Source organism: Dendrobates tinctorius, unplaced genomic scaffold, assembly GCF_039654945.1.
Source record: "Dendrobates tinctorius isolate UK_male_01 unplaced genomic scaffold, ASM3965494v1 ptg000070l, whole genome shotgun sequence".
Classification (NCBI taxonomy): domain Eukaryota; kingdom Metazoa; phylum Chordata; class Amphibia; order Anura; family Dendrobatidae; genus Dendrobates; species Dendrobates tinctorius.
In genome coordinates, this window is record NW_027361738.1 from 57962484 (window position 1) to 57987394 (window position 24911).

The 24911-nt window shown below is 44.2% G+C and overlaps 1 protein-coding gene across 1 annotated transcript; it reads right to left on the minus strand.

Annotated features, from left to right (window-relative positions):
- Positions 1 to 806: 806 nt before the first annotated feature.
- CCDC7 (coiled-coil domain containing 7) lies at positions 807 to 21349 on the minus strand. Its single transcript, XM_073582254.1, has 6 exons — positions 21229 to 21349; positions 10171 to 10447; positions 4146 to 4214; positions 1707 to 1787; positions 971 to 991; positions 807 to 860 (listed from the first exon to the last, which is right to left on the minus strand). The coding sequence occupies exons 1-6, from the start codon at positions 21309 to 21311 to the stop codon at positions 807 to 809; spliced, it is 585 nt and encodes a 194-aa protein (XP_073438355.1). The 5' UTR covers positions 21312 to 21349.
- Positions 21350 to 24911: the final 3562 nt, after the last annotated feature.

Below are 24911 nucleotides of genomic sequence, written 5' to 3' on the forward strand. Positions count from 1 at the left end.
AAATATGGGGAGAGCATACAAACTCCTTGCAGATGTTGTCCTTGGTGGGATTTGAACCCAGGACCCCAGGGCTGCAAAGCAACCATGCTGCTCAGTAGATATTGAAGACCTGTCTTCAGGATAGGTCTTCATGGAGGTCCGACATCCAGGACCTCCATTCATCGACTGCAATCAGCTACGGTGGCAGAGTACAAAATGGAGCACATCCCATTGCTAAGAATTTCAGTTAGGAACTAATAAAAGGTGATGGATGGGGATACTGGGTGTTGGACTTCTACTGAATTGGTATTGATGGCCTATCCTTCAGAATAGGTCATCAATATAAATGTAGTGGACAACCCCTTAAGGGATTGTTCTTGTGGAAAGGGTTCACTTTTCCACAAGATGAGTGATAATTTATTGATCAGTGGTGCTCCAAAAGCTGTGACCCCCCACTAATGGGCACTGATTGGCAGAACATGACATTTTTATCTTCATTAGGTGCAAGCTCGACAACCGCTCCATTCATTCTCTATGTGGCTGCCAATAAAGCAAAGCACCGTCCCATACTAAATGAATGGAGTGGGGGTCGAGCTTGTGCCCCGCGGCTCCATTCTAAAGGAGATACAAGTTCCCCTATCTGCTAGTCAGTGCAGGTCCCTGAGGTCAGACGCCCACCAATCAATAAGTTATCAGTTACTTTGTGGATAGCTAATAATTTATTTTAGGTGGACAACCCCTTCAATAATGTGTGAGGTGCTTTTATAATTACAGTTCATCAGATGGAAGTAAGAACAGTCTCTGAGTGCAACTAAAAGAAGATAATATTAATAATGAAAAACAATCACCTCTTCTAAAAGCTGCGCCTCACGCTGGTAATCCTGCAACAGATTATGGAAGATATTGTAGTGCATCTACACCAACACGTGAATGTACACACCAAAACAAAGCCGTTATACTAATTCTGTGCAAGGCATATTAATGGACATACCTGATACAAGGACTCCAAAATCTGAATAAGAAATAATAAAAATACTTATCAATACACAGAAATATGATATAAATTACTAAACCATTGGAAAAAAATAGTCTGAGGTTAAACAAAGGCTGGCCATAGATATTAGATGGCTGTTGGATGTACCGGCAGCACAAGGGCCCAAGAGGTAAAGAGGCCCATCTCTACCTCCAATTTAGCATTTTTAGGAGCTCTTACAAAGGGCCCATATATTGTTCTTTCGCAGGAACCCTCTACGGTCTGTGTCCACCAGTGGGCTGTACGATACTTCTGCCGATTGTTCAGCCGACTTTCCCGTAGACAGGAGCGCTCGTTCGGCTAAGCGGTGCTCCTGTGATTTTTATGAGAAAGTTGGGGACTGGCACTTCAGCCGGTGGCTTATCTCCATGAGAACAATGCTATCGGCAGTCCAAAATCAGACAACGGTGATCAACATTTCTCCCAACCATCAGTTGGCTGGCGCCCCCATACACAGTGAGATGTCAGCGGAACTCGCCAATATTGATGAGTTCAGATGGCATTAATGTAATGTGTATGGGGACAATGGATCATTTAACTGTTCCCCATAGGAAACAAATGTCCGACTATCAGAATTTTTGATCTATAAAATGTCTGATTAATATATGTTTGTGTATAAATAGAAAAATTACCTATGAAAATCCAGTGAAATACAATTCAAAACAATCAGTGCAAAAAGTGGTTCTTCTCTTACTTTATGTTCTTCATTGATTGTAGTGTCCAGCTCCCTGGTGGCAGAATCACAGGTGGACAGGAAAGAGAAAAACTGTCGCTCCTAATAACGGAAAGTACAACTTCAGCACAAATTTATTATGTCCGTTTTTACGCCAAGATTTCCGTATAAAGGTCGCTCCTCCAATAGACTTGTTCAAAGAGAAACACTCCTTCCCTTTTCTATCCAATGACTTAAAGGATCTTGATGTTTTTTGGAGACATTCTAGTCTTTTAGTTGTCTTTTAGTTGTCTTTTGTTTGTTTTTTTTAAATACATGTATTTTTGGCTGATAAGCATTTTTAATATGCGGCTTCACTGCAAAATTTAGACCATGTGACAGAACACGGAAGATTCAGAATGAGGCATCAGTAAAATCAGTGGTTGGTTGTTTGTATTGTTATTCCCCTTAGATATTTGTGAATAAATTGACAACTGGGTTGTAACCATTAAGTTCGATACACAGACAAGATCTTACACTGTCCGCCATTGTCACTACTGATTGGACAGTGCGAGGACTCCCCCCCAAATTAGCAACGCCCACATGGCAATTTATTTACACATTTGTAGGAGGAATAACAGGAACAGCACAGTGCAGGGTTGTTAGTAGAGATGTCCTAGAATTATGACTTCTGAAAGAAAAGACATATTTAGTCCCTTTTCACACTTCCAATTTTCTCATAGTGCTCTATCCATGATTTGATGAATTATAAGTCTATGGAGTCAATAATCAATCATAGTCTATGGAGACATGTTTAATTTCGATCCAAGACAAATCTATGAGTCCATGAAAGACTTAAACAGCGCACTGATGACCTCCTGGTTATATCTTTTTGCTGTCCGTTTATGACTGATATTTTAAAAAAAATGTTAATTTTTTTGTTTTAAAGCAGACAAGAAAAACTGATGAATATACGAAGAAAAAGCTACAGACCAAAATTGGGATCACCTTCATACAAAAAATATATGCTTTATTGGATACACACAGACATAACAATTAAAAACAATTAAGAGTCATAACCATGACAGTATAACCCTGTTAGTCCGTAATAGGGCCATAAGCTCCCCAAGAAACAGCCAAAAAAACAACAACACTTGGTTCAATAGCTGTTTAACAATATAAATACAGGTGAAAGTTTACAAGAAAGCACAAACACTGCAGCGTCTGGTAAAAAAAAAAGTCATGTAATAACAGTGAAGCTACAAAATAGGATGCAATCATAAATTATACACAACACTGCAGCATGAATATACAGCTACTATGTCCACCTATATCCCCTGCAAATAAAGTCCGTGGAGCCTCATTTAAGAGTCTCAAACACGGGACTAGTCAGATATTATTCGTATTTCCCAGGGAGCAATGCACCTAGGATTTCACTGATTGAGCGCCTTTGCCGGCTGCCGCAGTGTTTTCTTTGACTGGTCTCCCTGAGGTCAGTGATTGTTTCGTGATGTTCACCTATATCCCCTGTCACATGTATGAAACACAGAACCCAATTGTTACGTCTGTGTGTATCCAATAAAGCATATATTTTTTGTATTAAGGTGATCCCAATTTTGGTCTGTAGCTTTTTCTTTGTATATTCTATGGTGTTCCCATACAGACCTTGGTGTATCCCTAAGATGTGGTGCCCTCTCTGAATTTCTTTGAAAAACTGATGAAACTCTCATGGTAAATACTGACAAACTGACCAAATGGAAGAGAAGATCCGTGAGGACTGGGATCCAACACCGATGAAAAAATTTTAAAAAAAGTGAGAAAAAGCAAAAAGATCCAGGATCCATAAGCTTACGCGTTTCGGGTTAGCTACACTTATTGACAGCTGTGAATAGGTGTGGATAACCCGAAACGCCTAAGCTTATGAATCCTTAATCTTTTTGCTTTTTCTCACTTTTTTTAATTGCACAGTAAAAGTTATGTTTTAACATTTTCTCATTGGTGCTGAAGCCCAGTCCTCATGGACCTTCTCTCCCCTTCCAGACCTGGATACCATCCTGGTGTGTTTCTACACTCCTTGCACCAAACCCTGACCACTCAAGGTCTACCGAGATTCCTATGTGACTACAAGTGGTTTTCACAATGAATTGTCCTCAGAAAAGATGAGCCAATTACCATTTTTCTCCTTCCTACACTAACCAAATACTGATGAAAATTAGTCCGCTACTTTATGTATTCCAAAAAAGGATGAATTAAAACAGACCAGAGCTTCTCTTTAAGTGCCCGGACTTTTTATCCTAGGTCCAGATGTAAATGTAATTTTTGGGTCCCCTTTACTTCCCCAGCATAAGAAGGGATTTACGGTACATACCATGGTGGAATGAATCCCGTTCCTAGAGGCAATTTTACATTTTGCCTCCATATATACGCTCTTTTTTTTCCATAAGGAAAGAAACATTTCCAAGAAAAAAAGGAAATTCTTACCATTGTTGAAGTTTGTGCAGTCACTTTTTCATTGCTTTTTTCATACACGTTTTCCAAATCTTTAGTGTACTAGCAAGAAAGACAAGAAAGAAAACATGACAGAAAAATCCCGACTCTACTACATTGGTGGAAATTAAGAAATGATGTTGTTCCATAATAACAAAAGAAAGCTCTGAGTGGGAAAAGCAAGATTCCGTAATCTTGTAGTCACTATACATTTTAATGGATAACAAAAATAAAATAAATTATGTTACAAAGCAAGCTTTCGAGACTTCTTATATACCATGCCTGAGGGAGAGACCTAAGAAGTCTCGAAAGCTTGTTTTGTAACATCACTTATTTTATGTTTGTTATCCATTAAAATGTATCATAGCTAAGAGACGGCGGCATTGAGGCTGCCACAAGAACAATGGCAAAGCTGCATCAGGAAAAAAAACGTTGGTGCTTTACTAAACTAGTTTCACTTGGGAAAAGTCAGCAGCTGCGATGGCGTCCAAGGGGCGCACTGTGTGTACATAACCTAAGGGTACATGTAGACAATTTTTTGAGCTGGTCAAAAACAGCAAGTTTTTTTGTAGAAACTGCTTCAGGAAATGCTCCTTCTTTGAGCAGTTTTTGTAGAGTTTTTTTGCTCAGCTTTTTGATTAGACAGTGTAGTTTGGAGCATTACGCTTTAATGAAGTGTCATGCACTTTCTTTTACCCCATCAGGAGTTTTTCTAAACCTGAAGTGAAAGAAAAATACAAAATGGAATGAACATATGAATAGGAAGCCATTTTTCAATTGAAAATTTTGGAAGCGTCTTTCAAGATAAACCTGCTCCCAAAAATTCTTAAAAAAACCCTCCATATACATATGACCTATGAGTTCCCAACCTGAAGACTAGAGGATCCTATGGTGGGTAAAGGGTCCTTACATTGTAAAGCAAAAATTAGTGATTTCTAGCATCAGAATATTCCAAGTACGCTGATGAAATTTTGTCAAGTAAAGGGTTATTTCCATCTTATTGTGATAACATACAATCACTTTTTACTATATAATTGTCTAATTCTGTCTGTCTGTCTGTAATGGAAATCCTGCCTTGCTGATTGGTCGTGGCAGTTAGGCCGCGACCAATCAGCGACAGTTGCTTAGTCGGTGTGGCAACACGGCTGCATTGCTTATTGTACAGACACATTACAGCCGTTAAAGGCATCACTGCTGCATCGCTCATTACACAGGCACAATCCTGTACATATTCTGGAGTACAATCAATATATTAGGTAACAGGAGAACAGTGATTACAGCTCTGAGTGTAACTGGAGTACACTACATTAGGTAACAGCAGAACAGTGACTGCAGCTCTGGGTGTAACTAGATTGCAATACATTAGGTAAAAGCAGAACAGTGACTGCAGCTCTGAGAGTAACTGGAGTACAATACATTAGATAACAGCAGAACAGTGACTGCAGATCTGGGTGTAACAGGAGTATAATACATTAGGTAAGAGCAGAACGGTGACTGCAGCTCTGGGTGTAACTGGACTACAAAACATTAGGTAAAAGCAGAACAGTGACTGCATCTCTGGGAGTAACTGGAGTACAATACATTAGGTAACAGCAGAACAGTGACTGCAGATCTGGGTGTAACTGGAGTACACTACATTAGGTAACAGCAGAACAGTGACTACAGCTCTGGGTGTAACAGGAGTACATTAGGTAAGAGCAGAACAGTGACTGCAGCTCTGTGTGTAACTTGAGAACAATACATTTGGTAAGATCTGAACAGTGACTGCAGCTCTGACTGTAACATGAGTATAATACATTAGGTAAGAGCAGAACGGTGACTGCAGCTCTGGGTGTAACTGGACTACAATACATTAGGTAAAAGCAGAACAGTGACTGCAGCTCTGGGAGTAACTGGAGTACAATACATTAAGTAACAGCAGAACAGTGACTGCAGATCTGGGTGTAACTGGAGTACACTACATTAGGTAACAGCAGAACAGTGACTGCAGCTCTGGGTGTAACTTGCGTACAATACATTAGGTAAGTGCAGAACAGTGACTGCAGTTCTGGGTGTAACTTCAGAACAATACATTTGGTAAGATCTGAACAGTGACTGCAGCTCTGGCTGTAACAGGAGTATAATTCATTAGGTAAGAGCAGAACGGTGACTGCAGCTCTGGGTGTAACTGGACTACAATACATTAGGTAAAAGCAGAACAGTGACTGCATCTCTGGGAGTAACTGGAGTACAATACATTAGATAACAGCAGAACAGTGACAGCAGCTCTGGGTGTAACTGGAGTACAATACATTAGGTAACAGCAGAACAGTGACTGCAGCTCTGGCTGTAACTGGAGTACAATACATTAGGTAACAGCAGAACAGTGACAGCAGCTCCGGGTGTAACATGAGTATAATACACTAGATGGTGGCCTGATTCTATCGCATCGGGTAGTTTACAGTCTATGTTAAAATAAAAAATAGTTATATACTCACCTTCTGACGGCCCCCGGACTCTGTCCCGTCTCTCACCATGCTCCCATCATCTTCCAGTCCCAGTAATGATTAGCGAGAAGGGCCGGAGATGATGTCACTCTTGCGAGAGCTCGACGTCATCAGCGGTGTTTCGCACAAAGCATTACTGGGACCGGAAGATGCTGGGAGCGTGGTGAGAGGCGGGACAGAGTCCGGGGGCCATCGGAAGGTGAGTATATAACTATTTTTTATTTTAACAGAGACTCTAGAATACCCAATGCGATAGAATCGGGCCACCATCTAGTCAATTTATAATTGTGGGGGAGAGTCAACCTCTAAGATCTCCATCATTAGAATAAAGGAGGCTATGTTTAGGGCTGCGTCCACCTCTAAGATCTCCTTCATTAGAATAAAGGAGGCTATGTTTAGGGCTGCGTCCATACTAATTTTTTCCTGCACAGTGGTGATCACTGGCTGTACAGTGATCTGCAGCCAACCCCATCCATAACATGGAGCTGTATGACCGTTCCCTGCACAGTGGGGACCAGAGTGCAAAGGGAAGGAAGATAGAGTTACTAGCACGGCAGCTTCTTTCTCTGAAGATTGCAGAATCTCAGCGTTCGGAGCACCACCGACTATACAGTGATGATGATCCCAGAGATATAAGATGGAATACATTTTTAAAAGGGTTTTTTCACCCTAAAAAATTACGTCATATTGTTAGCCAAACATTTTGATCAAGAAGGGGTTGTCCTAGTAGAACTCGGGAAACCAAACACTGTTTTCTCGTACATCTGTGAGAGTCGACAAGGAATCCTATTTCGCTCATGAAGACGTCGAGGTAAGTGTGCTGAAAGTTATTTTGTGTGGTTATATTTGTGGATATTTTAAAAAGTATTTTATCTCTATGGCCGTTGTGTGTTTCACGCTCCTGCAGGGTTAACTGCAAGGCTGGCCCCATGGAATGGGGAGGCACGGCCCTCTGTGGGAACCATTGGGAAGGTCTTAGGGATATAGGAAGTAAGTAGTCCTTGTTGGGAAGGAGGTGAAAGAAGGAAGACAGGATTATTGGTTGTGGAACTTCAAGGGTCAGCCTGGAAAGGAACTAGTGACAGAGGCGGTAAGACATCACAGGCAAGTGGGGATCCCTGCAAAAAGAAAAGCTTGTAAGTCCGGGAAACGTATTCTCTAGTGAGAAGGGGACCTTAGGAAAAAGTAGCACCCAGCTGTGGGTACTGAAACAGGGAGCATCGTCTCAAAGTATGACCCTACCCCTAAGAAAATGCAGAAAATAACTTCTCCCCATGTCCCTGTAGCCCCTGTGGTCCTTGTGATTGGGAACAAAATGCAAACTGTAAGTCTGGGAATGGAGCTGGTGTATTGTATGGAAAATGGAGGGGGAGAATATATAACCTGTAATCCCATATTCATCAGTTTGGCCATGCATAAAATGGACAATGTTTGTAAAGACTGTTCAGGATTATTGGTTGAAATGGTTACCGGGAGCGGGACTACACCAAGTGCAATGGAAATGATGATGGAGGGAACAGATCAAGGAATAATGTCACACTTGTACACCCACAACACTTAATCTACAACTGGCCCCGCCATGGAGAGTGAGGCCCACTCACACGACTACCGCCGGTGGCCAGCTTACACATCAGTGCATACAAACCCTTAAAGGGAATCTGTCAGCGCGGTTTCACACCCCAAACTATTTATATGCGTGTGTAGCTTCTTCAAAGGCAAGTCCAGCAATACCTAATTACATGGCAAGTTAATACTTCTGTTAAGAAGTCAGCTTTTGAACTGATATGAAAATAAGTCTTAAGAGCTATGGTAGATCTGAAGCCTCTGTTACTCCAGCTCTATTCGCCACCAACTGCCGCCTCCTCCTACTTGACTGACGGCTCCTTTACCTGAAGTCACAAAGCATAAAGGTTGTCAGTCAAGCAGGAGGAGGCATCAAGGCTGGGCAGAGAATAGAGGTGGAGTGACAGAGGCTTCACATCTACCATTGCTCTTCAGCCTCAATTGCATATCAATAAAAGCATTTATTTCTCATCAACAGAGGGACAGACTGGCCATGTAAACACACTGCTGGACTAGTCTTTGAAAGAGCTACATGCTCATGTAGGAGGAAGGGCCCCCGCCGAGTGTCCGGGCCGGAACCAAGGGGACCGTCATCTAAGTTCCCAGGGAACCTGTTTCCGGGGAGCAGAGTTAGGGGACGCACCGCTGAGACTGACAGAAAGGTAGGGGGAGGAACCTATATAAAAGGGGCAGAGCGCGCAAGTCAGAGTGAGTCAGCAGAATGGGAGAGAAGGAGCAGGAGATCGTGGGAGCGCCAGGGAGCAAGAGACACGAGCAGAAACCAGAGAGGAGGACAGCGACGGGAGGGAGGCTCACGGTGGACTGCAGAGAGACGGCGCCGAGCCGACCGACAGAAAACCGCTGCTTCACCCCAACCTGCAGCAGTTTCCGCCTCACTCCACTGCCCCGCTCCAGTCCGTGGCAAGAGCCGGGTCGTCGCCTGCCGCGGGTCCCCTAGTGCAGCTGCTGGTTGCGCCAGTGGCCTACCAACTGCCACTCAGCCCCGCCGCTGCCTGCTCCCCTTCAGGGGCTGCGGCCTTGACTCTCCAACCCCCAGGCAGTGTCCTGCTGCCTCTGCCGGGGGACATCCCGCCAAAGAACCTTTCTAGGGCCTGTTGTGCCCCTGCTTTGCCTGGGAGTCGGTACGCCCGAAGACTACGCCAGATCCTCAGTTGCTGGGCCCAGTGGCTACGACGCCGAAGCACCATCGTCCAGGATGTCGAGGGGCGTCAGGACGGATAAGTGACACCACATAATTAAGGACCCGTAGCCGGCCATACCGCGGCCCTATAGTGACCGGCCTTTGCCGGAGTAGTCGTGTTCTTATAACCACTGTTTGTTTGTATTGAGTCCCTGCGAGGACAAGTTCTGTTATTTGGTGCGGTTGCTTAGGATAGCCTTATCGGCATCAAACCATAAAAGTTGTTACTAAAAGCAGAATCCATCTCGCGCCTCGTCACTGCAACCCTCGTACCTACCATGACCACACACATATAGTTTTTTGGGGGAAATCCTGCTGACAGATTCCTATCAAATGGTGTGCCACAGAAGAAAAGCTGAAGGCATCTCCCTCTCTTCATTCTTGGGATCAGCAGGGCTCTCAGCTGTTACATTTGATGAAATACCCCAAAGAATATGGCAAGGACATAAGACAGAAACAAGAACAAGGTCCTTCTGTGGTGTCCTAGGTTGGCCCAATTTGGACATAGACATTCTCATTCTTAACAAATGGTTCTCTATTTTATAATTCCACATAAAAAAAATAATTCCTATCATTTCACACTTAGTTTTACATATGCTGTTTTTAAAAGCCAGTGTCTCCTGATGGTGAAGAATTGTGAATTAGGGACAAATCTTCCCATATGGCCAACTCAACATACATATCATATCTGTCCACTCATTGTGGGAAGACTCTCCATATATAGTCAGCTTTATACCAATCCCAGTAATTATAGCAGAAGTGCCCTCACCTTATCGAGGTTTTTGCAGGTCTCCCGCATTTCATTCACAGAGTCATCGGAGATACCCATCCTTCCAGACCCAGTCAGAGAAATGGCATATTGCTGGATAGACTCAGCCTCCGGTGGAGGTTGCAGAACCATGGGGAGATATTCCTCAGCTGCAATTTTCAACATCTTTCTCTTTATGGGATTGAGATGTCCAGTCTTCTTTGGAGTAAATGATGGTTTTGGTCTTGAGGTGTTCAGGATTTTGATGGTTGCGGTTGTAGCCATGATTGTAGCTGAGCTGAGGAAATAAAAATCTTATTAACTCAATAAAAGTCTCAAGAGAGATGGTAAATCAGAGGAGAATCCTCTAGAACACGGTAACATCCATGATTCATCTGTACTCACTCCCTTGCACTTCTGCTCCTGTAAGGAGGTCAAGGGCCTCGCCCTGTGAATCGTAACATTATTTTGCATTATCTGCGTGTTGTATGTATGTTGTGTGTGTGTGTTTGCGTCCACACATTAGTTACTAAGTTAGTTGTAGTATTAGAAAAGGGCCACTAGATGGGGAACTAGATGGGGCACTGAGCTCAACTAGCGAGAAGACTGTTAGGAGGGGGCCTGAGTGGAGTGGCTAGTGAGAGACAGAAAAGGAGATAGTTTTTCCCTCAAGAGTTAGTTGAGCCGCGGGTAGCTATACTGGACAGAAGTGAAGAACAGCATATGCCTACAGCAGTAGCCAGTACGTTGTGGTACTGGAGGTCCTGCAGTTAGAGACTGGGAACTGTAGGACTAAGGAGACGGAAGAAGGGGTCTCAGTGGTCAAGTCAGCTAGCAAAGAAGAGCTGAAGTGACAATACAAGCCAGTCTATTGATTCCAGCCCGTGACTGGAGTAGTGCAAGCCAGGGAGGTCCGTGGGAGAGCCCCCTGTGGAAGTAGCAGCTGGAGTACAGGAGCTTTGTGGAGAGTCTAGTGAGCTGTGAACCTAGGACACGAACAGGAGCAACAGTGCCGTAAAGGGGTGAGCTATAATGGATAAGTCAGGTACCTTCGTGGGCTGAAGTTGGGCTCTGGAAGAAGGGAAGTGTTCCGTGTTCACCGTGCTCCGTGTGACGTGTCAGCTTGTCTGTGTGGTTCATACGTGTGAAGTGAAGGAAGAAGTAACGTACTGCTGTAGATGAAGATGTATTGCTGTTGCCGAGTAAAGAGTCCAGTAGCCGTGGTGGACATGCTGTGCCCTGAAGAGAATAAAGCTGAGTTGTTTAAGTTGTTTCCAGCCTCAGTCTGCAGTCATTTGGGTCCCCAAAGAGGACAGCATACCGGAGATGAAACAGTTCCAGCACAGTGAGTACTGGAGCGGCCACAGAAGCTACCCCACGGCGGCCATGGTATTACACTCCTGTCACTAGACGGCATTGCACCTTCATTCTGGGACTTGTGGTTCTGTCCAGGCAGTGAGCTTGTGGGTTAACTCCTCAATAGTGATGAGCGAACATTCTTGGACAAGGTGTTATCTGGCATGCTCGTGTGCTAACCTAATGTCTTCGGCATGCTGAAAAATATGTATGAGTCCCCACAGTTGCATGTCTCGTGGCTGTTCGACAGCTGCAACACATGCAGGGATTACATGTTTATTAAACAATCCCTGCATGTGTTGCAACTGCCACGAGACATGCAACTGCGGTGACTGGAACGTATTTTTTGAGCACGCTGAAATCACTCGGCTAGCACCCAAGCATGATAACACCTTACCCAAGAACGTTCACTCATTATTACTCCTCAACTCTGTCTTGTTAGAGCCCTGCTTGAGCCTTGGGCTGGACTACTCACTATTTAATCCTGTACCTCCCTGCTTCCAGTTATAGGTTACACTTTGTAACAGAGGCACTTTTTGTGGTCTCCTGGCAGCGCTAAAGATGGCTACCACAAACAGGCTTGGCACTAGCTACTCTGTTTTCCAGATCCCAGGGGTTGTCCGGCCTTCACACTTTAAATCCTATACAGATATCTGGACTTAACAGAGACCCCTAGGCTGGGGTCATGGAGTTATCTGCTGTTCAGTGGTGCAAGCTGGCAAGAAGAATGGTCTGGTGTCCGGGGTCAGAACCAGGAGGTCAGTGCAGGAACAAAATCATAAGGCAGGAGTGTAGTCAAAAAACAAGCCGAGGTCAAAATCATTAATGTCTGCTCAGAAGCAAAGCAGGATACTGGGATGGTCACTGGAGCTAGTCAAATTATAACTGGCAATGGACATCAGGCTTATAGGAGCTTAAATAATTTGCAGCCCCACCCAGGCAAAATAGTAGGAAGCAAACACTTGCAAAAGTTAACTCTTGATCTCAGAAAATGGACGTAACTACAAGTCTCACAGAACTAGAGATGTCACCTGCAACAAGAGTGCAGCGCCAAATGGCAACAGAGGCAGAGACAGGATGGGCAGGCACCTATATACAGAGCTATGTAAAAGTTGGACACCCCTGTTCAAAATTATTGTTATTGTGAACATATAAGCAAGCTGGAGATGACATGATCTCTAAAAGGCCTAAAATTAAAGATGACATATTTCCTTTGTATTTTAGGAAAAAATATATATTGTCATTTTTTTACATTTTAAAAATTACACAAAGGAAAATGGACCAATGCATAAGTTTGGGCACCTTTGGAGATTTGTGTGCTCAGATAACTTTGACCAAGGATTCAGACCTTAATTAGCCTGTTAGGGTTATGACTTGTTCACTATCATCGTTAGGAAAGGCCAGGTGATGCAGATTCCCCAGATTTATAAAATCCTAGCCCCCTCTAAGATTGTGCCAAAAAACCACAGCCATGGATTCTTCGAGGCAGCTACCTAGCACTCTGAAAATGGTGGAGACCCACAAAGCAGGAGAAGGCTATTAAGAAGATAGCAAAGTGTTTTCAAGTTGCCCTTTCCTCGGTTTGAAATGTAATTAAGAAATGGCAGTTAGCAGGAACAGTGGAGGTCAAGATAAGATTTGGAAGACCAAGCAAAATTTCAGTGAGAGCTGCTCATAGGATTTCGAGATAGGCAAATTAGAACCCCCCCCGCTTGATTGCAAAAGATCTTCAGCAAGATTTAGCAGACTCTGGGGTTATGGAACATTAGTCTACTGTTCAGAGACACCTGCACAATTATGGCCTTCATATAAAAGTCATTAGAGGAAAACCTCCCCTGCTTCCTCATCATAAAATTCAACATCAGAAGTATGCAAAAGAACATCTAAACAAGCCTGATGCATTTTGGGAACAAGTCCTGTGGACCGATGGGGTTAAAATAGAACTCTTTGGCCACAAAGATCAAAGGTATGTGTGGAGGAAAAAGGGCACAGAATTTCAAGATAAGAACATCTCGCCAACCAATAAGCATGAGGGTGGATCAATCATGCTTTGGGGTGGTGTTGCAGCCAATGGAACGAGGAACATTTCACGGGTAGAGGAAAGAATGGATTTAATGAAATTTTAACAAATTCTTGATGCAAACATAACACCATCTGTAAAAAAGCTGACGTTGAAAAGAGGAAGAGGATGGCTTCTACAAATGGCTAATGATCTTAAACACGTCAAAATCCACAATAGACGACCTCAAAAGGATCCAGCTGAAGGTTTTACAATGGCTCCCACAGTCCAAGGATCTGAACAACATGGAGTGACTAACACAAAGTTGTTCTGTGAAAGACAGACACACAAAACTCCTCACTGAAGAAAGCATGTCTGATTTAGCAGGATTACACATTGCTGACTATTGGTTCAAATGTGTGCATTCCAGCAAAAAATAAAGGAGATGTTTCCTTCTTTTTACTCAACTTCATGTATTTTGAGGTAAAAATAATTTTTGCAATTGGATTTCATTAAAAAAAATTGCCCTATTTGACTTTGTGGCTCTTTGCTTCCCTGCACAATCACCTGTAATGTGGTCTGAGGTCATAAACCAGTTAACAGGTGCCCAAAAAAAGAGAAATGAAAAATCTACCAACTCTCCCATAAGACTGTCAGAAAGGGCTCACTGATGGATTCTCAGTAAACTCCTTCTGCAGCCAGCAATAAAAAGTAAAGTACAACAAAGAGGCTGTAGAAGGCAAATAATGCAACATTTTTAATGAAAGCAAATTGCAAAAATGATTTTTAACACAAATATATGCATTTAAGATGATATGCAATAAGATGGCCATAAAAGTGAACAATCCTTTTTAAAAAGCATGTAGAAACAAATGTAAAAAAATGCCTATAGTGAACCCAGTTGTAAGGTTGGGAACATGTTGCCTAATTAGGAGGAACGTTGGGAACATCGCTGCCGACCTGAGAGTCACGTCTGTAGTTATAGTGACTCAACGCAACAAATTTAGAATGCTTCCCAGAATAATTACAGACGTCGGGTCTTTTCTTGTCTAATGTTATATTTGAACCCATAGCCGACCTCAAAACCGCTGCAGATCTGATGAAACATGTAACTACACGACCCCATCAAAGGACGAGCAGCTAAGCTGAAGGAGAGCCCACACTGAAATACACCAATAGTCCTGGCTGTGGTGTATATTCTCAATGGCTGCTTATTTTTATTTTATTTATTTATTTTACTCATTTATATAGCGCCAATTTATTCCACAGCGCCTTACAGACATTACTGGTGCTGTCCCCGATGGGGCTTACAATCTAGATTCCCTGCAGTCTTTGGAATGTGGGAGGAAACCAGAGAACCTGGAGGAAACCCACGCAAACATGGGGAGAACATCCAAACTCCTTGCAGATGTTGTCCTTAGTAGGATTTGCATCCAAGACCCCAGCGCTATAGTGTTAACCACTGAGCCACCCAGAAATTACAGATAGCTTGGATTCTGTCAACGTAAACCCTTAGGCTTCCACAAGCAAAAGTGATGGCTGCGTCTAAACGGTTATCCCTCTTTCACCACAATATCATCCCCTATGGCTTTCTATGGCAGTCAGAGGCCAGTTGAGGGTGAATCATTATGGTCTGCGCATTTCAAGACCGAATTGATCTCTTCATCAGGACATAACAATAAATGCACACAGGTAAGTGTATGCAGCTAAAAAGGCACCAAAAGGCCTACAATGTGTAGTATCCCTTGAATTTCCTGACTGGCACCCCACTAAACAACAGGCTTAAAAAGAGATAATGAAATATACTCCTCCTCCCACAAAATACAGGCCGTCATCTGCAAAATTGGAAAAATAGAAAAGTTATGGCTGTCAGAATGCGACGATGAAAAAAAAGACCTTGGGGCTAAAGAAATATGTGGAAGAAGAGGTGTATATCACAGTATACACGGCTGTACGGCCATCAGTTATCTCTCACAATGTAATAATAATAATAATCTTTATTTATATAGCGCCAACATATTCCGCAGCGCTTTACAGTTGAACAGTTTCAAACACAACAGTCATAAGTAACAACGTTAACAATACAATAATTAAAGCGAAATAAGACGACCCTGCTCGTGGAGCTTACAATCTACAATGAGGTGGGGGAGATACAAAGCATAGGTTTGTATTTACAATGATGTATTTACAATGACGGTCCAGCCATCTTCAGGGGGTGGGGGTTAGATGGAGATAGTGAATGGGCTACACACACACAAACATAACATGACTTTGATTACTGAATGTGATAGGCCGCTCTGAACAAATGCGTTTTGAGCGAGCGCCTAAAACTATGCAAATTGTGGATGATCCTAATATCTTGGGGTAGAGCATTCCAGAGGATTGGCGCAGCACGGGAGAAGTCTTGGAGTCGGGAGTGGGAGGTACGGATTAGGGCAGAGGTTAGTCGAAAGTCGAAAGAATGTACACTCAGTTTAGCCGAGCATGCACGTATCCTGTATGGGGAGAGAGGAGTAAGCTACTACCAGACGCCTTTCTGGAGACTTATTTTCCCGTGAGAACAGAGAGAGTCCAGGGACTTGTATCCGCATTAGATGGTCAAGAAGTCTCACCAAAGTCAGTGGGTTTGGACATTAGTCTAATGTGTTTGGCCACGTATCAGTGTTTGTTTTCTTCATAAAACAATCTGTATTAAAAAAGTGAAAGTCTGTAATTTTTACACTGACCACTGAGGCCTTTTAGACTTATGCTTCCGGATGCCTCCTTAAAGCCATCTGTAGCTTTAGCAAAAATGAACACACCCCGATGATATCTTATGCACCGAAGCATCTGATGAGCATTTGCAAAGGTCATAGTAAAGGGAGGGGGGGGAGGTCAGCTGTGACACCGCCTATTGTGATTGGTAGATCCTGTGTTATCATCTGTGTATACAGGTGTTACCGGTCATCGTAATTCTGCCTCTGATGATAATGAAACTGCTGTAAACTCTTCCTGAAAGAACAGGAAGTATGACTATAACATAGCCGCAGTGGTCACTGTGAAAATTTTAACATTACTAATTTAGTTTTCTAATAAAGATCGTGATTTGGAGGGAAAAAAAAACATTGTCAATTTTTTTTTCTTTAAAAAAGACATGGACCGCAAAAACCTAATTTAAAAAATATTTCATTTTCTGATGATACATTTCCTTTAAATAGGGAACTTAGACTGTTGTGACAGAGACTGATGTGAGTGGTGGCAACTGCTCCGGAATATGCTGCTGCCGAGCAAGCAACTGAAAAAACTAAAATAATTACATTATCTGCGGCTCGACAGTTCACAACACCGCTGCAGGCAATCACTGAGCTTAGCGCCTTGGCTGAAGTAGATGGCACAAGCTGCTGATCTCACTGATTGGCTGCAGCAATGATGTGAGCTGTCGACGTGACGTCACCACTGCAGCCTCACCAGTGACACAGCAAAGCAGCCAAAATATGCGGACAGTCAGCACGGTACCTGGGGAGGTATTTTTACATGACTTTCATTATTTCATTATTTCACATGACAAGCAATGTTTGGGGTCCACTTTCCTAAAACTGGGAAACCACTTTACAATACTAAAGGATAAGGGTTCTCCAAAACCAAACTCTCATCCTTAGGCCTCACTTAACCCCTTTACAACTTTAGACGTATAGTTACATCTAAGGTTGGCTCCCCCTGTTTGCTGCGGGCTCCGGCTATGAGCCTGCAACTTTTCCGGCACATGTCAGCTGATTTTATCAGCTGACATGTGCCCCTAACAGCTGCATTCAAAATCGCCCAATTTATCAATGTATAGAAAGAATTGATCCAATCGATAAATAACGTAATGAGAAAAAAAATCAAAATGCCTGAATTACGTTTTTTTGGTCACCACAACATTGCATTAAAATGCAAAAAAAATCGTATCTGCACCAAAATGCTATCAATAAAAACGTCAGCTCGGCACGCAAAAAATAAGCCCTCACCCAACCCGAGATCACGAAAAATGGAGACGCTACGGGACTCGGAAAATGTCATTTTTTTTTTTTTTTTTTAGAAATTTTGGATTTTATTTTTCACCACTTAAATAAAAAAGAACCTAGACATGTTTGGTGTCTGTGAACTCGTAATGACCTGGAGAATCATAATGGCAGGTCAGTTTTAGTATTTAGTGAACATGGTAAAAAAAACAATTGTGGAATTGCCTTTTTTTTTTTTGCAGTTTCACCGCACTTTGATTTTTTTTTCCCATTTTCTGAATCAAGTATATTGTGCCAAGAACTGCTCATATAAGAGGGTGGTGGCCCAATCCTGCACAGGGGCCCACCGGAGGATTCTCCTGTTCTCCAGTGGGCCAGTCCGAGCCTGCATTACAGTGGGGTACAATTTTCAAGTACTGTCAGAATGGAGAAGGTGGAGAAACTTTTTTTTCTCCACGAATTAGAATAACTGACAACACTCAGACCAAACTCTGATCAAAGTCTCATCCAAAAAGTTGGTCGGTTTTTTTCACGTACATTGAAAAAATCGATCTTAACTGAAAGATTTCAAACTGGGGAGGAAAAAGTGATTAATTTATCACATATTCTGTCGGATTCACCAAAAATCGCCTCTATTTGCATTGAAGTGAGACTATGTTCACACACGTGTCTGAAAAAAAACTGTTCAGTGACTCCGTCGGCCACATAATGGTGAAATGTCAGGGTTTTTATTGCAACCCTGTTTTTCGGGGATTGCGCTGGAAACCCGGACTCAGCGCTCAGCGGTGAGCACTGTCGGTGTGCGCAGCGAGACTGTCTTTGCTTTCTTTGGTTTTACCATTTTCTTTCTTCCTCTAAGAGAAAATGTGCTCACATATGATAAAGAAAATGACGCTGGACTAGAAGGCAGCGTATGCATGTAGTACTCCTATTGTACTGAAGATGGTGATGCTGCACTTTGTATTTTCCCAAAGTTTCTTAGTGGTTCAACTTCTTCTAATGCAAAAATTCTTCCAGAACAGACCTGGGATTCTGAGGGGTATTTTCATACCGCATTTTAGAGTCTGGCGGCAATATACATTGGACATTTAGCTATGGACATTTTTGACATGGAAAAAAATAATTTGACGTGTTAGTAGTTACCTTTATTTAATAAACTTGCACTTAGTTTCTGCCTGCTATGTTCATTATTTCATTCATTTTCAGACCGCCAGATAATCAGTTTGCAGCCTGATCCAAGTTTCAGATTTTCCTCTTGTGTGAGTGTCCCTATCTGTAATATAGGCTGGATGTGAGAGTTCTCAGTAGCCGATGGGCTTCTGTCTTCACTTGCTTTATGCATCAGCACAGCTCTACAATTAGACTTATCTACTCATCCAGAAAAAAATGGATGATTTTCCTTTACATTGTCATCCGTGTTTGCTTTTTTACATTGATGTGAAGTCTAAATTTATACATCAACGGTATAAAATTTACAAGAACAAATGCAGTTTGATGTGTTAATAATTACAATGTATCCACAAAAATAAGATGCAATAAGGATGATCTGCATGGCATACAGTTCTTTTTTCGCGACCCATGAACTTCAATTGGGCTGTTCAGATGACATTATTTACACACAGACCAAATGTGTGCTGAGAAAAAAAAATCTCATCCATGTGCTGTCTGCTCTTCCTTGGCTGGTAAAAGAAGCTTAAGAAGCTTCAAGAACCTTCCTCCTTTTTTTCAGCCAAGAAAAAGATGAACCTCTGACCAAACTCTGATAAAACTTTGATAAAAAAAACACACTGATGAATGTTGGAAGAATTTTTGCATGCAATAAAAAAACACACTGATGTATGAATGAGACCTAAGGCTTTTTTCAGACAACAGGTTTTTTTTACTTACAACAAAAAGGTCAGAATTTCAGCAGATTTTCATCAGAGTTTGGTCAGAGTTTCAGCATTTTTTTTTTACTGATGGGAAAAAAAATCTTCACCTTTTCTTATCGATCAGTCAGTGAAAAATGGACATTTCACGGATATCATCCAATTTTTTTAACGGACCCATAGACTTTCATTGCCGCATTCAATCTGACAGTCAGGTCAATATCGGATAGGTTTCTATGATTTTGCGAGGACCAATCGGTTCAAAAAGAAAATTGGACATGTGAACTGCCCCATAGACTGTCAAAAGAACGAGAAAAAAAATGACAGCACTCGTATGGAAGAAACTGACGTGTGAATGAGGCCTAACACTAAGAGCAGTCGTGAGTAGGAGCTGGAACTCTGAAGGATTTGAATTTATTTTTCTTTTTGCAACTCATTAAACTAGTTAAAGGAATTGCGGTCACTGCTGAAAAAAAATGATTGAACATTTTAAAATTATTAATTTATTATTTATTATTATAGTGCCATTTATTCCATGGCGCATTACAGGTGAAATTATTATTATTATTATTATTTATATAGCGCCATTAATTCCATGGTGCTGTACATGAGAAGGGGGGTAAAGATATCGTTAACAGTAAACAAATTTACAATGACAGACTGGTACAGAGGGGAGAGGACCCTGTCCATGCAGACTTACATTCTACGGGATAGTGGGGAAGAGACAGAAGGTCGGGGGTGCAGCAGCTCAGGCGGTGGTGAGGCAGCAGAATGGTCATTGCAGGCTGTAAGCTTTCCTGAAAAGATGGGTTTTCAGGTTCCGATTGAAGGATCCGTAGGTGGTGGATAATCGGACGTGATGAGTACAGTTGAGCGACTTTGGTCGGATCGGGTTTCGTGAAACCCGACTGGAACAAAATTTGAGTCGGATGAAACTGGTCTGACTAGGGCAAAAAAAGTCGAAGTTTCAGCCGAAACCAGACCCCAATGCAAGTCAATGGGGAATAAAAGTCAGCATTGAGCGGATGACATTCATCCACTCAATGCCGGCTTTTATTCCTCATTGACTAACATTGGGGTCGGGTTTCGGCCGAAACTTCGACTTTTTTTGTCCTGGTCAGACCAGTTTCATCCGACTCAAATTTTGTTTCAGTCGGGTTTCACGAAACCCGATCCGACCAAAGTCGCTCAACTCTAGTGATGAGGCATGGAATTCCAGAGGATAGGGGATATTTGGGAGAAATCTTGGAGGCGGTTGTGTGAGGAACGAATAAGTGTGGAGGAGAGTAGGAGGTCTTGGGAGGATCGAAGATTACGTGAGGGAAGATATTGGGAGATTAGTTCAGAGATATAGGGATGGGAAAGGTTGTGGATGGCTTTGTAGGTCAGTGTTAGTAGTTTGAACTGGATTCGTTGGGAAATTGGGAGCCAATGGAGGGATTTGCAGAGGGGGGAGACAGGGGAGTAGTGAGGAGAGAGGTGGATTAGTCGGCCAGCAGAATTGAGGACAGACTGGAGTGGTGCAAGAGAGTTAGCAGGAAGGCCACAGAGGAGAGTGTTGCAGTAGTCAAGGTGGGAGATGATGTGGGCATGTACAAGAGTTTTAGTAGATTGAGGACTGAGGAAGGGACGGATTATGGAAATATTTTTGAGTTGGAGGCGACAGGAGGTGGCAGGAGATTGGACGTGTGGTTTGAAAGACAGGGCAGAGTCGAGAGTTACTCTGAGGCAGCGGATTTCAGGTGCGGGAGAGAGCGTGATGCCGTTTACCATAATAGATGGATCGGGTAGGGAAGATATGTGTCATGCTTGCCATGTCTGTTATGTCCGCCATGTCTGTTTTGCCTCGTGACCCTAGAGCAGTGTGCACACTCACCTCATGTCTGCTGAGCTGCAAGATGCCTGCGTTTCTGCTTTGCCTTCTGTGATCTTCTCGTCATGTCTAGAATCCCTGATCATGTGTCTTTCCTAGGATCCTGCACTGTCTGGTTCTGCAATCATCTCGTCATGTCTGAAACCTTGATCATGTGACATTTCCTAAGATCCTGCACTGTCTGGTTCTGCAATCATCTCGTCATGTCTGAAACCTTGATCATGTGACATTTCCTAAGATCCTGCACTGTCTGGTTCTGCAATCATCTCGTCATGTCTGAAACTCTGATCATGTGACCTTTCCTAGGATCCTGCACTGTCTGGTTCTGCAATCATCTCGTCATGTCTGAAACTCTGATCATGTGACCTTTCCTAGGATCCTGCACTGTCTGGTTCTGCAATTATCTCGTCATGTCTGAAACCTTGATCATGTGATGTTTCCTAAGATCCTGCACTGTCTGGTTCTGTGATCATCTCGTCATGTCTGAAACCCTGATCATGTGACTGCGCTCTGTGATCCTGGAGCATCTGAACTAGGAAGTTCTCCCCTGGTCCTGACCCGGAAGAGGAGGTGCTGTGCCCTATATTAGACCGCCCCTTCCTGTGCTCAGGACCTGAGTATTGTGTGGTGTCCCTGCATGGCTGCTTGGTCTGTGGGGTGCTCCCTCTATTCTGTGCCCTTGCACTCTGCTCTGTCGTGCGTCTCTGCACACGCTCCGTGCTCGTACTCCATCTCTTGTCCCGTGCCTTGTCTTATGTTTGTCCGTTGTGCCATGTTCGTCTTTGTCCTGCTTGGACTTGTAGTCCTTCTGTTATTCTCTGCCTTGCCTGTTTTTGTCATGTCTTGCCTTTGCTATACTCTGCCTCCCTATGGTCTCAGTCTTTGCTTGCTCTGCCTCGCTCTCTCCTATGGTGCTCTGTAGTGCTCCCTGGCACATGCACCATCCCTCCTTTCTTTTCGTGCTCCTTTCCATGTCTAGTCCCAAGGCTCTGCCTTGGCCCGGCTCTGGGCTTCGCCTACGCTCCGCTGCTAGACTCTTTCCTATTGTACTCTCTCGCACGTTTCTAGGCTAGTCCCAAGGTTCTCCCTTGGCCCGGCTCTGGGCTTCTGCCTACGCTCCGCTGCTAGCTCTGTTCTTGCTCTGACCTGATTCCGTGTTTCTGCCTATGCTTCCGTCCCTGGTTCCGTACACTGCCTAAGCTCTGTCTTTCTCGTCTTGTCTTCCCTTGCTCTGTTTCTTCGTATGCTCTTTGCATGCGCCTGGCCTTCCTAGCCTCCTGTTTGTGCCTCAGCCGTGCCCGCCCTAGCCGTGCCCGCCTGCTTGTGCCTCAGCCGTGCTCGTCGGTCAGTGACAGCTGTGTCGCCTGCCATGCCTCAGCCGGGTTCGCTGGAGTCTTGCCCGGCTGTCAGTGCCGCAGCCCGATCAGCTAGCCAGTGCCCCAGCCGTGCCCTCTGTGCTCCCTTGCACTTCACGCTGTTTCCGCACTGTGCTCTCTAAAGCACGCGCAGGCCCTCGCCTGCCCATGGCATACCTCCCCGTGCTTCTGTAAAAGTACGCGCAGGCTTTGCCATGTCCCCTGTCGTGCCCTCTTGCACGCACAGGCCCTAACCCTCGCCTTGAACCCTGGCGTGGCTCCAAGCACGCACCCTGCCTTGAACCCTGGCGTGGCTCCAAGCACGCACCCTGCCTTGAACCCTGGCGTGGCTCCAAGCACGCACCCTGCCTTGAACCCTGGCGTGGCTCCAAGCACGCACCCTGCCTTGAACCCTGGCGTGGCTCCAAGCACGCACCCTGCCTTGAACCCTGGCGTGGCTCCAAGCACGCACCCTGCCTTGAACCCTGGCGTGGCTCCAAGCACGCACCCTGCCTTGAACCCTGGCGTGGCTCCAAGCACGCACCCTGCCTTGAACCCTGGCGTGGCTCCAAGCACGCACCCTGCCTTGAACCCTGGCGTGGCTCCAAGCACGCACCCTGCCTTGAACCCTGGCGTGGCTCCAAGCACGCACCCTGCCTTGAACCCTGGCGTGGCTCCAAGCACGCACCCTGCCTTGAACCTTGGCTTGCCTGCCGGATTTCCGAAACCTGCCGACCGTTGCCAGAGGTCCAGAACCAGATGACTGCGGCCTGATGTCCGGAGCTGATGTCTGCAGCCTGATGCCTGGACCCTGTCGGTCGTTGCCAGTAGTCCGGAGTCCGATGCCATCGCACCCCGTCTTGGATCCTGGCGTGTCCTAGCATGCATCCCTTCTAGGAAATCTTGTGTGATCCCTATCACGTATCCTGTCCTGGACCCTGGTATGTTTTCATGCACGTGTTATGCCTGGAACATTTGGCGTGCCCTTGCACGCATCCTGCCGTGTTTCACTGTTTGTGCCCTGCACCTGATTCCCTGTTATGCCTTGCACCTGAATAAAGTGTGAATCCACGTTTGAGGAAGAAACTGTGTGACTTCGCTTTGTTTGGTATCCTGTCCGTCCTGTTGTCAGACACTCAATAGTGTATCCTTGAGCCGGCCGTCTGGTCCAGCTGCCGTGGTGGCTCACCCCCTTGGTCTTGCCCCTGACACTCCCTATACAGGGGGTGGGTTCTCACTAGGTCAGCTCGCCCTAGGTGGGTGGGTGCCACGGCCCAGAGGGTCCACTCTAAAAAGGAAAATGGGCTCAGCAGTAGCTGAGTCCGTCACAATATGTGAGATGGAGGAAAGATAATGAGTTCAGTTTTGTCTACGTTGAGTTTTAGGAAGCGAGAGGTGAAAAATGAGGATATGGCTGATAGACACTTCGGGATTCTGGACAGCAGAGAGGTTACATCTGGGCCAGAGAGGTAGATCTGAGTGTCATCTGCATACATGTGGTACTTGAATCCATGTGACTTTATGAGTTGTCCTAGGCCAAGAGTATAGATGGGGAAAAAAGTAGGAGCCGCAGGACATAGCCTTGGGGGACTCCAACAGAGAGGGGGAGGGATGAGGAGGTAGTGTGGGAGTGGGAAACGCTGAATGTGCGGTCAGAAAGGTATGAGGAAATCCAGGACAGGGCAAGGTCTTTCTTGCCAAGGGAAGAAAGAATCTGTAGCAGTAGGCAGTGGTCAACTGTGTCAAAGGCAGAGGACAGGTCGAGAAGGAGGAGGATGGAGAACTGTCTGTTAGCTTTGGCTGTGAGTAAGTCATTAGTAATTTTGGTCAGGGCAGTTTCAGTGGAGTGGTGGGGGCGGAAGCCAGATTGCAGGATGTCAAGGAGGGAGTTAGATGAGAGGTGGGAGGAAAGTTGAGCATGGACATGCTGTTCAAGGAGTTTGGAAGCAAACGGGAGCAGTGATATAGGGCGATAGCTGGGCAGAGCAGTTGGGTCAAGGTTTGATTTTTTTTTGAGGATGGGTGTTATGGTGGCATGTTTGAAGGCAGAGGGGAAGGTACCAGAATGAACACTATTTAGAAAGTTTGGCATTTAGGAAGTAAGTAACAAAATAAAAAAAAAAAACTAAGCAAATAGGTATATAGACATTAAGTTAATGAAGCCAAAAAAAAAAATGAAAGCAATGGTTTGTTCTATAGCTTAATACGGGTAATCAAAAAACGTAGGTAACCCCATTGCTGAATATCTTGTCCTCATTTAAACATGTATTTTATACATATATAATACCGTAGATTGTGATGATAATGTCTATAATCTGCTGCGGAGTATGA